At 41.3% G+C, this 14,450-nt stretch overlaps 1 protein-coding gene across 1 annotated transcript in view; it reads left to right on the forward strand.

Moving 5' to 3' along the window:
- Su(z)12 (Polycomb protein Su(z)12) overlaps positions 1-14,450 on the forward strand; it is a 30,167-nt gene that overhangs the window by 5,036 nt on the left and 10,681 nt on the right. Inside the window, exons 3-9 of the mRNA XM_080278273.1 lie at positions 364-462; positions 1,988-2,069; positions 3,933-4,027; positions 5,467-5,638; positions 7,202-7,678; positions 8,580-8,764; positions 9,824-10,074. Of these exons, the coding sequence (XP_080134399.1) occupies positions 364-462; positions 1,988-2,069; positions 3,933-4,027; positions 5,467-5,638; positions 7,202-7,678; positions 8,580-8,764; positions 9,824-10,074 (1,361 nt within the window). The remainder of the gene's footprint in view (positions 1-363; positions 463-1,987; positions 2,070-3,932; positions 4,028-5,466; positions 5,639-7,201; positions 7,679-8,579; positions 8,765-9,823; positions 10,075-14,450) is intronic.

The following is a 14,450-nucleotide window of genomic DNA, read 5'->3' on the forward strand; positions in this document are numbered from 1 at the left end:
AAATTTGATCAGACTGTTGGAGTTCTGTTCACACACAGACAGACACACATGCTAGGCAAAACAATACCCCTTAAGCCCTATGTACGTGCAAGTGTGACATTTCCTTTAACACATTTATAAACATTTATTGCAGTGATGGCTTTTCTCATTTGTTCTTGGTACTACAAGCTGATTTTATTTAGTTTGGAAAAGGCCTCTCAGACTGAAGGGGTGTCCAGCAGTCTGTATAACAACTACATTACAGTGGTAAATTAGGAATTGCTGTATAATGGAGTGGTTGTGTGTGAAGTTTTGTTGTCTTAGGGTGTGACATTGCATCACACAGTGTGGTATGGTGTCTGATGGTGAGGTATGGTGTTGCAGCCAGTGTTCCTGCAGCGGACCCTCTACTACATGCGAGGTCGGATGAGCCGCAGCCACAAGAATCGTATGTCCTTCAAACTCGACTCACTCCTTGACAAGGTGATGATTGGTGGTATCACATCAAGTTTAACACACATCACTGATGCAAGTGTTTAAAACCCTGACACACTTAGGCCATGCATTTACTACAGTAACAGTACTGTATCTTTTGATTCTTTAATGTTACAGTAATATGTATTTCACTATATATAAAGACATATGTTAAATACAGTAATGTCACAAAGTCTTTTTCTCAAGTGAATACAGTAAATTCCCTGTGAAATAAGTCCTTTGTTATGTGTTGCCTTTTTATGCTGTTTTTTTGCTGTGAAATACACAGTAAGTTACAAAAATGTTGCCCATTAAAGTTACATGCTGCCTTTGGAGCTGTTATACCAGTATCCCTCAATATTACGGTTGATTGTATGGGAATAGTTCTGATATTTTGGAACATATGGCCTGACATATAACAAGGACTTACTGTATTTTATTTTGTACAGGAGTGATGGACCATTTGAGTAATACATACGGGTATGTATTTTTTCATATGTTGCCTGAGATTTACTGTGCTGTTTCATTCAGAGTAGCACTGAGGAAAATACCTGTACACAGCCTCATTCTGACTTCAGGGAAAATTTTTTGTACATCCCACCTTATCTATTTTGGTGATTACCAACCTGCAGATCCAAATGGTTTGAGAGTGTAATTTGTCAAACTTATGCTCATGGTGGCTGGTTGAGTCATTTGACATATTTATGAATATTTGTAGTATAATATCGTCATAATATTTGACAGATGTCAGTTCCTGTTAATATACACCAGTTATATGACTTACGGTAACCATTACAGTACAGTATAATAATGTTTAATAATGTCTTTGTAGTTTATTTTTTTATTCCATTTAGGAGAATTCCCTAGTAGAGAGGTTCATAAAAGCAACTGGTATATCTAACCCCTCCAGTTTGAAAACACAGTTCTAAGGTGAATAAAGTTGTCTAGAGATATCAAGAAGAGTTTAAAGTGCATCATCATATTGCAGGGGAGAGGAATTATTAACATGTTTGAATGTGTTGGATGTGGATATTTGAATTTGTTACAGCTGAATATGGAGGAGGTTTATCAGATTTCAAACCAGCCTTGACATGGGAGTGATTGTAAGATTGCACTTGGTACTGCCAAAACACAGAATCTGCAGGAAGCCACATTGATTTAGGAATAATGACCACCAAAATTTTGCTTTTATTATGTTAAAAATGGGTTGTAATTGGACATGGGGTGAGTTCCTAAGAATGGTGTCAGCAAGATGTAAGTCACTGATAACAGCAAAAGCATTTATGTTTCACACTTTCCTCTTGTTAGTCAGCTCATTCATTTCCCCAAAGTGTTCAGTCTCAGTGTAATTAGAGTGTATTGTTTTGTAGACTTTTCATTTACGCCTTTCAGGTGACAGGTGTGTCAGATGTGTCTCCAGATCTATGTAGCAGGATTTAAAGATACAGAAATGTTAACCATTTTCATATTATCTGTGTATTTATTTATTTACAGTATTATATGTTTTTTCACCTGTCTTGTACTTTACTCACAGGTGACTCAGAAGAGTGAGCGTGGCAACGAGAGGTCAGCTGGCTACCTCAACATTGTCTTCACAGGTTTCCACGATGACAAGTGTCAGTGTCTCACTCAGCATAAATCAGTAACTATACAAATAATGTTGTTTACTAGTATGATGAACATATACACATCACAATCATGAAGTCTGGTGTTGTAAATACAAAATATTCTCAAGCCAATAAATTGATTAAGCCAGTGGTACTGTACTGTATTGATTGAAAGAGGATCTGAGATTTAACAAACAGAAACCTAATGTAGCAAAACATCATCTTCACTGACTTAGTAACTGTCTTCAATAAAGTGATGATCAGTTTTTTGGATTATGTAGAGAAGCTTGATTTAGCAAATAATTTTCTACAAGTACCTGTATGTTTTTCTGTCTGATAATATGTATCAAATTCCTACATACATTCATACATCATCTAATCCTGTGTTGCCCCATGAGGAGCACAGGAGCCCGGGGCAAGGCAAGCTGGTCGTGACATTTAAGATGTGAGTGACCAACCTCACTCATCCCTGAGTGGCAGTACGTGAGCAATAAACCTCAACTATCCCTCGGATATAAACCTACACAGGCTAAATCTGGTTGGAGTGCCTTAATTACCCACAAAACCACCAGGTGCCATACTTTGCTTATATCGTTACCACCCAGCATAGTAAATGATTTCCTGGTGTACAGGAAAACATTTGGCTTGTCACTTAGTGTAGAGTCCTACTGTCTATGGATGACTCTGCACTGAGTGACAAGCCAAATGTTTTCCTGTACACCAGGAAACCATTTACTATGCTGGGTGGTAACCATATAACGAAACAATGGCACCTTGTAGTTTAGTGGGTAATATAGGCACTCCAACTGGATTGAGCTTGTGTAGGTTTATATCCAAGGGATGGTTGGGGTTTATTGCTCACGTAATGCCACTCAGGGATTAGTGAAGTTGGTCGGTCATCTTAATGTCAGGCCCAGCTTGCCTAGCCCCGGCCTTCTACGTTCCTCATGGGGCAACACAGAATTAGATGATGTATGTCCTTGGGTGGGAAAGGAGGTCCGGATGATAATGATGTAAGAATTTGATACGTATATTCACTCATAGACACTTCTCATGTACCAACAGTAAACCCTCGAAATAACAAACTAATTGGGGGGAGGGGTGGGTCGCTATATATGAGGGGTTAGGTATTTCTGGGGGATTACTGAACACTGTTCGCTATGTAAGGAGAGTCGTTCAGTCCTCCGTGCTCAGACATAACCTAAACTAACTTTGTGAAGTTTTACATGGAGGATTCAATGGTTTATGAAGTTGTCAATACAATACTGTATGAAGTTGTACATATAAAAACAATACCAATAATAAGAATACATTGTAATGTAGTACTGTCACAGTACACTTACTGTGCCAGGAAGGGATGCTGTTGAAGCACATTTATTCTGCCAGGAAGGGATGCTCTTGTCACCGTGGGCAGATTTGCAAACTTCTCCCGTATTTGGTGACCTTTGTGTGCAGAAAACGAGGGAAGTTCGGTCATGATTTGGCTGTTCGCTGTATCTGAAATTCGCAGTGCCGGGGTTCTTTAAATTAAGGGTTTACTTCATACATACAGATGATGCACTGCTTCCTCCTGGGAAGTTTCTTGTAATGGCATTGAAAATACTGATAAGATGGAATTTTCATTAAATCGAAGATTTGTGTTGACACTTTTACAATTTAGTGGCTTTAGAACTAATCTTCTGTGGTTACTGGTGCTCATTATAGTGATGTCAGACCTTTCTGTAACAGTTTTGCCTTTGGAAGACTTAAGAATGATAAAATTTTTCATTTAACAATAAAAACATTGTCCTTAGTATGATTGGTAGTACAGGCTGTGATGTGAGAAAGAGGAGTAGTGCTGACACTACTATCAACACCATGTTGTGCCAACAGTGGAAGGAGTGTCAGGAGATGTGGCACGTGTGGAGACCTTCATCATGAAGATATGTCACAAGAAGCGAAAAGAGTCGTCAGCACCGCTCACTCAGGTCAGACTATTGCCTTCTTTTATTTGACTGTTCATGTACCAAAAACAATATATAAATGATGTCTTGTCAACATTAGCCACACAGTCAAGAGATGTGTGTGTTTATAATCAAAGATTCGTGTAGCTATTGCAGTATCATTGATGTTTAAGGGAATGCAGTAACTCTTAACATGGTAGAAACTTTGTATCATTTATAAAGGCATCAACATGCTTTCATGCATCAGCCTTGGGCACCTAATAGCTGCTCGATTTCTGGCAGAACAGCCTCCCTATTCAGTCCCTTATCCCTGATATCATACTCCTTGACCCCCCCCCCCCAGCCTCTTGCATCCGTACTCCTGACACTCACACTTCTCAGCCCAGTTTCAGTGTTAATACTTTACACTGAAATATCCTTATACTGTACTTCTGTTTCTCTTAGGCACATTCCATGTGGTAACTTCTGTTCTCGGGCATGGTTTTCTCACTTGACAGTGTCGACACTGTTACTAGTTCCCTCCTGATTGCATTATCGCACAACCATTTCCTTGCATGAATAGGCAGCTTGGGAGGGGGTGGGTGGACAGTGGTGGTGGCATTGAATTGGACAGTGTGTAATTGATTTAATCATTCGTAGCCTTCCTGTGGTGCTTGGTAGCCTGCCAGTGACGTCCACCCACCTCCCCTATGCATGCGTGATGCAGTGGTGACAAAAGAAAATGACAGTCACCTTAAACCATGGTGGGAAAAGCAAAACGGCAGTGTCCATTGGCCGAGGTTTCCTGAACACCTGACATATGATGGTCGATGCTATCAGTTGTGCTTTAGGGGTTAAGGAAAATAAAATGAAAATTATGATGTAGTCTGGATTCTGTTCTTTGATATCAAAAGCCAGTTTTTATCTATACTTTTGGGGTACTAGCATTCTTTGATAGTACAGACTACAGTCAGAATAAATATTTTAAGGATGGAAGAATTAGTAGTTGAGAACAGCCAGTTGATGTGCACAGGTCTTGTGTGTAAGTTGGGCTTGAATAGTGAGTGAATGAGTCTGTGGCCCATTTTCAATGGGCATTGTGTTGATTAGTTCTTCTTCTTCGTCTTTTTTTTTTGTGGGGGGAGGCCAGCCTCACCTCAAATATGGGTGGGAAAACAAGACAGGATTATGATGATGAATATAGGCATGATATAGAGAAAATACTTGTGTGAACCATTGCTGTATTGCATTACTTTGAAATAGCCATATATGTAATAATATACAGATAATTTTTTTTTTTTTTTTCTCCAGCAGTTATTATATGCCTGACTGAAATTCATCCAGGATTGAGCTATGCCCGGAATATTGAATGTCCCTGTTGTGAGTAATATTTGTAAATGGAATTCACTGCCTTTTCTTATTCTCTTGTCTCTCTTTCTTCCTGTGCAGGTGTGTATTGTGATAGTACTGTGATAACATTGCAGGTATCAGTGGGGACACAGGATGTGAGCATCAACCCTAGTGGTAATGTGGGGAGGGAGGGTCCAAGTGCCACCCTAACAGTGCCCACCCATACCTTCACCCCCAACAATGGTCATCAAGTCAAGTCATATGTTCTTGTCTTCAAAGTCTCTCTAGTCCATGACCAGGAAAATGGTAGGTACACAATTGATGATTCTCCTGGGTTAGTTGATTATGATTAGGTTTTCTGTGATATATTTTTCGTTATGTCATTCATATTTGTTTTTAAAGGAGGAAGTGGGGTTGCATTAAAATGCAGTTTGTGACAGAAATGAATATCATTCGACCAGATTATGCCAAAGTTCATCAGATAAATCCATCCATCCATCCATCCATCCATCATCCAATCCTACATTGCCCCATGAGGAGCGTAGGAGCCCGGGGCTAGGCAGTTGGTCCCAACATTTAAGATGAGAATGACCAGCCTCACTCATCGCTAAGTGGCATTACATGAGCAATCAACCCCAACCACCCCTTGGATATAAACCTTCATGGGCTCAATCCGATTGGGGGATGAACCTTCACTTTATTTACAAGTCAGGCAGATATCTCACTTCGTGTACTCTGTCTGTCTATAGCCGGACACCATGATCCTATAAGAGATGGTCTTTTGTCATTGAGTTGGTTGTTTTACAGGGAGGGACACAAACCCTCTGCCAACCCACTTGACTTGTAGGGAACACGTATGGGTTGGTTATATGGTTTCCACCCAGCTTTGTAAATGGCTTCCTGGCTTACAGGAAACCATTAGGCATGTCACTTAATGTAAAGCCACCTGAAAAGGAAAGAATACTAATAAAAATTGAGAGGAAAGCTGGGAGAAAGAGGAAGAGAAAAGGGCAGACACAGAAAAAGAATGATAAAGATGAAGGAAGAAGCAGGCAACAATCACTTGATGTAGTGCTGCCTGCTTCTTTCTTCATCTTTACCATTCTTTTTCTATTTCATCCCTCTTCTCATTCTATTTCTTCCATATTTCTTGTCATTTTTTATTCTTCTTCTTTTCTTTTCAGGTGGCCCTACATCGTGACAAGCCTAATGGTTTCCTGTAAGCCAGGAAATCATTTACAATGCTGGGTGGTAACCATATAACCAACCCATATGTGTTCCCTATGAGTTAGCAGGTGGGTTGGCAGAGGGTTAGTGTCCCTTCCTGTAAAACAACGAACTCAAAGACAAACGGCTGCCGCTCACGAGATCATGGCGTCTGGGTATAAATAGATAGACAGTATGTGGTGTAAGTGTGAAATTTATCTAAGGATTAAGATAGAAAGATTTATTTGACATTTTATGTTGGTAGACTTGAAATAGTGGACAAGCTTCAAGGAAGACAGTGAAAGAGAGGTGAGTGCAGTACACCTGTGTGTATGTATACCATGCATGAGGGACTGTTTGTGTGTGTGTGTGTATTTTGTTAGCCTCATTTTTATAACTGGGTTATCCAGGCCACCGTTCCCCCATATACTGTAAGTTGTGTGATTGAGGAATCAGTATGTGTATTTTTTCAATATATATATATATATATCATTAGTTGTGTTTATTGGATTTTTGATAAAATTTAGAATGTGTGCTAATTTGGGTATGTGTGCTTAATGTAAATAGGTAAATGGATAGCAAAATATACACAGGTGTGGTTGTGTTAAGATACAGTATATACCGTACATGTTATTTGTTTTTAAACCAACATGTTCTTCCCAGCATGTGAGCCAGTTGCCAAGCGTCGCCGTCTGAGCCGCAGTGCCTCCCAGGACACCCAGGACTCCAACCTGCAACCTAACAACACCCACAATGTCAACAACAATCACAACAATAACAATAATAATAACCACCATAATGAGGGTCATGGAGGTGGGGCTAACTATAGTGGGGAACTTGTCATGTTTGATCGCCACGGTAGATGTTTACTGACACCTAGTCACTATGAACTTATGGTGCAGCCTACATCTACCAACTCTCAGAACCCCACCAAGACCAGCCCCAGAAAGAATGCCAGCTGGGAGAGCATCGACACTTTGAAGCTGGATGGAGCTTTCACCAACATCCCAGTGCTCAAGTTTACGTTAACCTGGACAAATGAAAGTGCGAACACAGCCCCTGAACGGCCCAGACTGCGGCCACTCAAGCCGCTGGACCTTCTCCTGGCCAACAACACCTCCACCAAGCCACGACCACAAGGTGAGTTTCCCCATCAGTCTTGTACTGTACTTCATCATGAATTACTAGCTTTTCACTTCTGTTAGGACTTTTGGAGTACAGTATTTTGTTCTGTGTATTGCTGGATTATCGTGAGCAAATATCAGTTTACCATGTTCATAATCTCCTATGAGAATGTTAGATTAAAGGTCTTGGTACATTAACATTGTAGTAGATAATGGTAATGATAGAGAGGTGCCAATAATTTGAGTACTGTACGGTAATAAGTAAAATGAGGAAGTGCTGTATTTTGATAAAGAATGCATTGTCATGGCTATCCCATATGAACCCTGGATATATACTGCAGTGTCAGGCAGTAGGTAGTCATACCAGTAGTGCAGGAAGACCCTGTTGTTTTGTTTTTCAGCTTTGGGTCTTCAAATATTAAACAGTATGATGAGGAGGAATGGAAGTTTAGAGGATGAAGTGTATGAAAGGGTACAACAGGGAAGAATGGTTGCAAGTTCACTGAGAGCAGTGATTAGGAAGAAGGCAGTGAGCATGCAAGTAAAAAAAAGTCATTGCAAAACAGTATTGTGATCACCATTGTAATGTATTGAAGTGAAGCTTAGGGTCTGTTGGGAATATTACACAGGAGTGAGAAAGTGGATGTTGAGTTTTTGTAGAGAAACATGTGGCTCTATATTTATAAATTGATGTGACAGTGTTATTATAGGATGTATATTAATATTGAAGATGTTGATGTGAACATTTTATCCTATTATGGGTATATGGTTATGACCATTTGAATGTTTATGATGATGCTAATATGTGTACTGGTATATATTTTCATGAGACTGAATAACTGTTCATATGACTGTGTGTGAGTGGATATTGAACACATACAGAGCCTTGTCATCAGTGTTCCTTCCTCCATGTACAGGTGTGGCTAGTCCTGAGGCACCTCAGCTGGTACTTTACCAGTTTGTGTACAATAACAACAGTCGGCAGCAGACAGAGGCTCGGCGGGACTTCCACTGCCCCTGGTGCTCCCTAAACTGCATGGCACTCTACTCACTTCTCAAGCACCTCAAACTCTGCCATGCTCGCTTCTCATTCACTTACGTTGTTAGTGGTCAAGCTCAATGAGTATAAAAAAATTTAATGAAATAGTGGTAGTATATTGATGTAGTGCTACCTACTTCTTCCTTAGCCTTTATCATTCTTTTTCTGTGCCTGCCCTCCTCTCTTCCTATTTCTCCCATCTTTCCTGTCACTACTTAATGCTTTTCTTTCCATTACAGGTGGCTTTACATTGAGTGACAAGCCAAATGGTTTCCTGTAAGCCAAGAAACCATTTACAACGCTGGGTGGTAACCATATAACCAAACCATACGTGCTTCCTACATGTCAAGTGGGTTGGTGGAGGGTTAGTGCCCCTCCCTGTAAAACAAATAACTCAGAGTCAAATGGCCACCCCGTACGGGATTATAGCTTCTGGCAGTAGATAGATAGATAGATATATATACCTGTATGTATAAAATACCAGTAGTAACTATTCATGCATATACATGTATCTTGCTCAGTCCTCCTACCTAAGTTGAACATTTTGACTTAGCCAGTCCCAGTAAAATTAGTGAGCAGAAGCTATCCAATAGGTTCTCTCTAAAAAGTGTATGTGACCACAAAAGCAGAATCCATTCAGTGGGTTAGAGCGCTCCGCTCTGACCGAAGGGTCGGAGGATCAAATCCACCCAAGGGTCATTGGTAGACATCAGGAAGGGCATCCAGTCATAAAATGCTACACGATCCAGTCCTAAAGTCCTCTACCCAGAGGCAACGCCTTAGCCCTTTGGGGATACCTGGCGTAAAACCAAATTATTTTTTATATTATTATTATTCAATTACTGGCAGTTTTTTTTTTTTTTTTTTGCTAATGTTGGCATCTTTTTATTTATTACTGCATTTTGGTGGTGGTGGTATATGTATTTGGTGGAGGAAATGGGCCATGTAATCCTTAATCAAGGAAGTTGTATATTTGTCATTAGCCTAAATTAAATGTGCATAGTATAAGGGAACCAGTTGATTCATTAGTAGGTGACATATTGATACAGCTGTCTGTTTCATAGTATGAAAGATACTGATAGTAGTGTGGTCTTTCTAGTACAGTTCCCACTTTTGTTGCAGCCTCACCCTAAAGGAGCCCGACTCGATGTTTCTCTCAACGAGTGCTATGATGGTTCCTATGCAGGCAATCCCCAGGACCTGGTGGCCACCCCAGCTGGGTTTGCCTTTTCTCGCACTGGCCCCACCAGGAGGACCCCCACCACTGCTGTTCTTGTGTGCCGCCCCAAGCGACCCAAGCCATCTCTCTCAGAGTTTCTAGAACAGGATGATGACTTTGACCTCCCTCGCTCATACATCTTGGGGCACAACAGGTTGGCATCTGTGTCTTTCTGTGGGTCGGTATGATATTTATGTGATCCTGTATTTTGTAGTTGTTTGAGATAACAACCCTTGTGCTGCTGGCTGATAGTGACCAGGAGCTTTGCTGGCTGGTTCAAAGTTTTGTGAATGTTAGTATGCATCATGGTCTGTAAGGAAAGCAGTGAAATCATGAGGAAAGTGTAATGTGTGATGTGCTTGTGAATGGAGATGTACTGAATTGGTGGAAGATTTTAAGTTCCCTGGTGTAGTGATAGAAAAGAGAGGTAAATATGTAAAGAGAGAAGAAAACTAAATGACTCAGTGGCCATTGCTATTAAGGCCCTGATAACAGAAAAGGCTGCACAAAAGCTGAGAGAACTGCATGAAGGTGTATTAGTACCAATATTATTTACAGGTGTAAGATTTGGTTTGGTATGAGTTTGAAGTGTCAAGCTAGAGCAGTGAAAATGGAACTGTTTGAGAATGTGTGATGGTTACATAGGATGGATAGGATAAGAAATATAGATACATGATTAATTAGATGTAAAGTATTGTAGACTACTGTTATTCAACAGAATGGATCTCTCCCACAGGTGTTTATGAAGTGTAGCTGAAAGGAGAATTATGCGACTGGTTTGTGCCTGAGTTGAAACTTAAAATTTCTTTTTAAGGCTTGAAGGTGTGTTAAGGTCCTCTCTCCCCAGTATATTGGCATGAGATTTCTGTATGGCATAAGTATGAAAAGTCAAGCGTAAGAGCAGTGAAAGTGTAACTTAAGGTAAGTGTTGGGTTTGTATGTAATGATAGGATATGTAACAATGCAGTTCGTGAAACTTGTAGATGAAGGAAGTCCGCTGATAACTGGGTAGGCCTAAATGAGTGTGTTTAGATGGTATTGTCATATGGAGAGACTGGATGTAGAAAGGGTGGTGAAATGGGTGTAGGTGAGTGAGTTTGAAGAAGGGAGGAGCCATGGTAAGCCCAGAAGTGGTTAAAGGTAGGTAAATGAGTCTGTGAGGAAGTGAGGTATGAAAGTTGAAGAGGTTTAGGAACTGACAGGAGTTAAGAGTTGGTTGGTTGATGCATGTATAAAGAAGGACAAGACAAGGGGTTGGGACTGCTTTTACTTGATGTTCAGTCAGGTTTATGCAGCACGGCAATAAAGAATATATCCAAACAATTGTGCAGTTGGTTAGGCTTGTGAGGTTGATCCAGAATCCTGTTGGCTTCAGTTATTTTATTTTCATTTCATTGCTGTTGTTGGTTCTCCCACTGTCATAGCTCCTTTTGTAGTGTTTTTTAATTTTCTGAATTCTTTCTCACACTGTTAATAGGTGGTAAAAGGGGTTATGATGATGCTGGTGATAATAATATGATAATGGTGGAAAAAGAAATACTTGGAGAAGTAGGTACCAGTTGTAGCATTCAGTAATACATATTACCCCTTTGAAGGGGGGGAGGAGTACCTCACACACATCTTTTCTAAACACGGTGGAGTCAGAGGCCTTTCATCTCAACTTGCCCCGACTTATTGACTTCCTTCAGCCTCTCTCCCTTTCTTAACTGTATTGTTGCATCTTTATATTTATGCTCATGCTACTTCAGTAGCCACTGTTCATCTGAACTGTTTACATGCATCCCTCCTCCATTATGGTGGGTACTTACATTTGGTAGTGCACACTCACCTATATGCAAGCCCTGCCTGGGCTTCTAACCTCACCAAAACACATTACAACACTCTACAGACCATACAGAACAAGGCCCTAAAAATATTCACAGGCTGCACAGCTACTACACCCACAGACCACCTACATCAAGAAACCAAAGTTCTCAAAGTCAAGGATCACCTAGACATGAGAGGCACCCAGTTTCATGCTGCAACCTCCACAAACCCACAACTTCCACTACAGTACATGGCAGCACATCCACCCACACCAAGGTACATCAAAACAACACCCAGCACACGATACCATACACAAATACTGTCATCTCTTCCCCCTCACCCACCTCAGACCAGCTTCCAGAAGCATATCCACACTCAGATCACTCGCTGCTCCATTCAGCAGCACATCCACCCACACCAAGGTACATCAAAACAACACCCAGCACACGATACCATACACAAATACTGTCATCTCTTCCCCCTCACCCACCTCAGACCAGCTTCCAGAAGCATATCCACACTCAGATCACTCGCTGCTCCATTCAGTCACTTAAAGACAACACACAGCTGCATGCATGGCCTCCTGACATCCACCCTTCTGAATCCTGTCTTCCTCATGAGGACAGAGTCCACCTGGCCAGGCTGAGATGTGGGCACCATCCAGCCCTCTTAAGCTACCAGAAGAGGCTGGATGACTCTGTCGCTGATGCCTGTCCAGGATGCAGCACATCTCCCCATACTCTTAAGCACATTATGGAAGACTGCTTTGCACACAATCACCTACTCCAACAACACAACATACACTCTTTGAGAGCGCTGTGGGAAAGCCCGGTCTCCGCCATGGCCTTCCTAAGGGACTCGGGGCTGTTCGGCCAGACTGCCTAAGGAACAACTACTACTACTACCCCTTTGAAAGGGGGGGATACCTCACACACATCTTTTCTAAACAGGGTGGAGTCAGAGGCCTTTCATCTCAACTTGCCCCGACTTATTGACTTCCTTCAGCCTTTCTCCCTCTCTTAACTGTATTGTTGCATCTTTATATTTATGCTCATGCTACTTCAGTAGCCACTGTTCATCTGAACTGTTTACTTGCATCCCTCCTCCATTATGGTGGGTGCTTACATTTGGTAGTGCACACTCACCTATTTGCTATGAAAACTTACTAATGCAAGAGTTATTTCTGAGTCCTAAATATTTGCAACAGATCAACTCTGGAACTGTCTTCTATCTATGACCTCCAGTCTTTTGAATGCAGTGTATTCAGGCATCTCAGACTGAACAGGTCTTGAATTTGGCTCTCTTTTGTTTAGTTTTTCCTGGAAATCTATGACTTCATACTTCTAGCTTTTGGTTCTTTCTTTGTTGCTTAAAAGAAAAAGAAAAAAAAAGACTGTACAGCCACCAGTCACCCCCTCATTCCTCTTTCTATGTTTTACTCTAGACTCTTTCAGTATCAGTTATATGCTCCCTTTCTGCATTTCTGTGCCCCACCTCAGACTGCACAAACAACCAGTCACCCCCTCACCCCATATCTGTGCCGTGCCTTTGTCTTTAGCATCACCAGATGCTAAAAAAAGATAGAGTATCAGGAGAAATTGAAAGATGAGTGGAACGCAGTGAAAGATCGGGAAAATGGCAGCGTGGAGGAGGAATGGCAGTTGTTTAAGAGTGCTGTGGTGGGGCATGCAGAAGAGGTGTGTGGTGTGAGACGTGTGGGTGGTGGTGTAAGAAAAGGAAGTGAATGGTGGTGCGAGGAAGTAAGTATGGCTGTGGCAGAGAAGAGACGTGCATATGAAGTGTGGCTGCAGAGGAAGGATGAGATGTCATATGAAAGGTATAAGGAGAAGAGGAATAGAGCGAGAAGGGCTGTGCGTGATGCTAAAGTGGCAGCAGATGAGAGGTTGGGTAGGCGGCTGACAGAGAATTTTCAGCAGAATAAGAAAATGTTTTGGAAGGAGGTGAAAAGGGTGCGAAAGGGAGAGTCTGGGAAGGAAGAACGAGTAAAAGCAGAGGATGGAAGGATGTTATTTGAGATGGATGCAGTAAGGAAGAGATGGGCAGAGTATTTTGAAAGATTGTTAAATGTAGAGGAGGAAAGGGTGGCTGAGATTGTGGCGGATGGAAGGGTGCAAGGAATAAATGTGTTGGGAGAGTTGAATGATTCTTTGATCACGAAGGAAGAAGTGGAGAAGGCAGTAAAGGAGATGAAAACAGGGAAAGCTGCAGGTATGGATGGGTGTGCTGTGGAATGCCTGAAGGGTGGTGGAGTGACTATTGTTGACTGGTTAGTAAGATTGTTGAATGTGTGCTTTGAGAAAGGTATGGTGCCAATTGACTGGGCAAGTGCTTGTGTGGTCCCGTTGTATAAAGGCAAGGGTGATAAGTATGAATGTACTAGCTTTAGGGGTATAAGTCTGTTGAGTGTTGTAGGTAAGGTGTATGGTAGAGTGTTAATTATTAGAGTTAGAGAGGGTACAGAGGGAGTGATTAGTGATGAGCAGTGTGGCTTTAGGAGAGGGAGGGGATGCGTTGATCAGGTGTTTGCTGTGAGACAAGTGTGTGAAAAGTATTTAGCGAAAGGCAAGGATGTGTTTTGGGCATTTATGGATTTAGAGAAAGCGTTATGATAGAATTGATAGGGAGGCTTTGTGGACTGTTTTAAGATTGTATGGACTTGATGGTAGGTTACTAAAAGGGGTGAAAAGTTTTTATGTAAATAGT

This window comes from Coenobita brevimanus, chromosome 72, assembly GCF_032717465.1.
Source record: "Coenobita brevimanus isolate Jiangsu-jjx chromosome 72, ASM3271746v2, whole genome shotgun sequence".
NCBI classification, from domain to species: domain Eukaryota; kingdom Metazoa; phylum Arthropoda; class Malacostraca; order Decapoda; family Coenobitidae; genus Coenobita; species Coenobita brevimanus.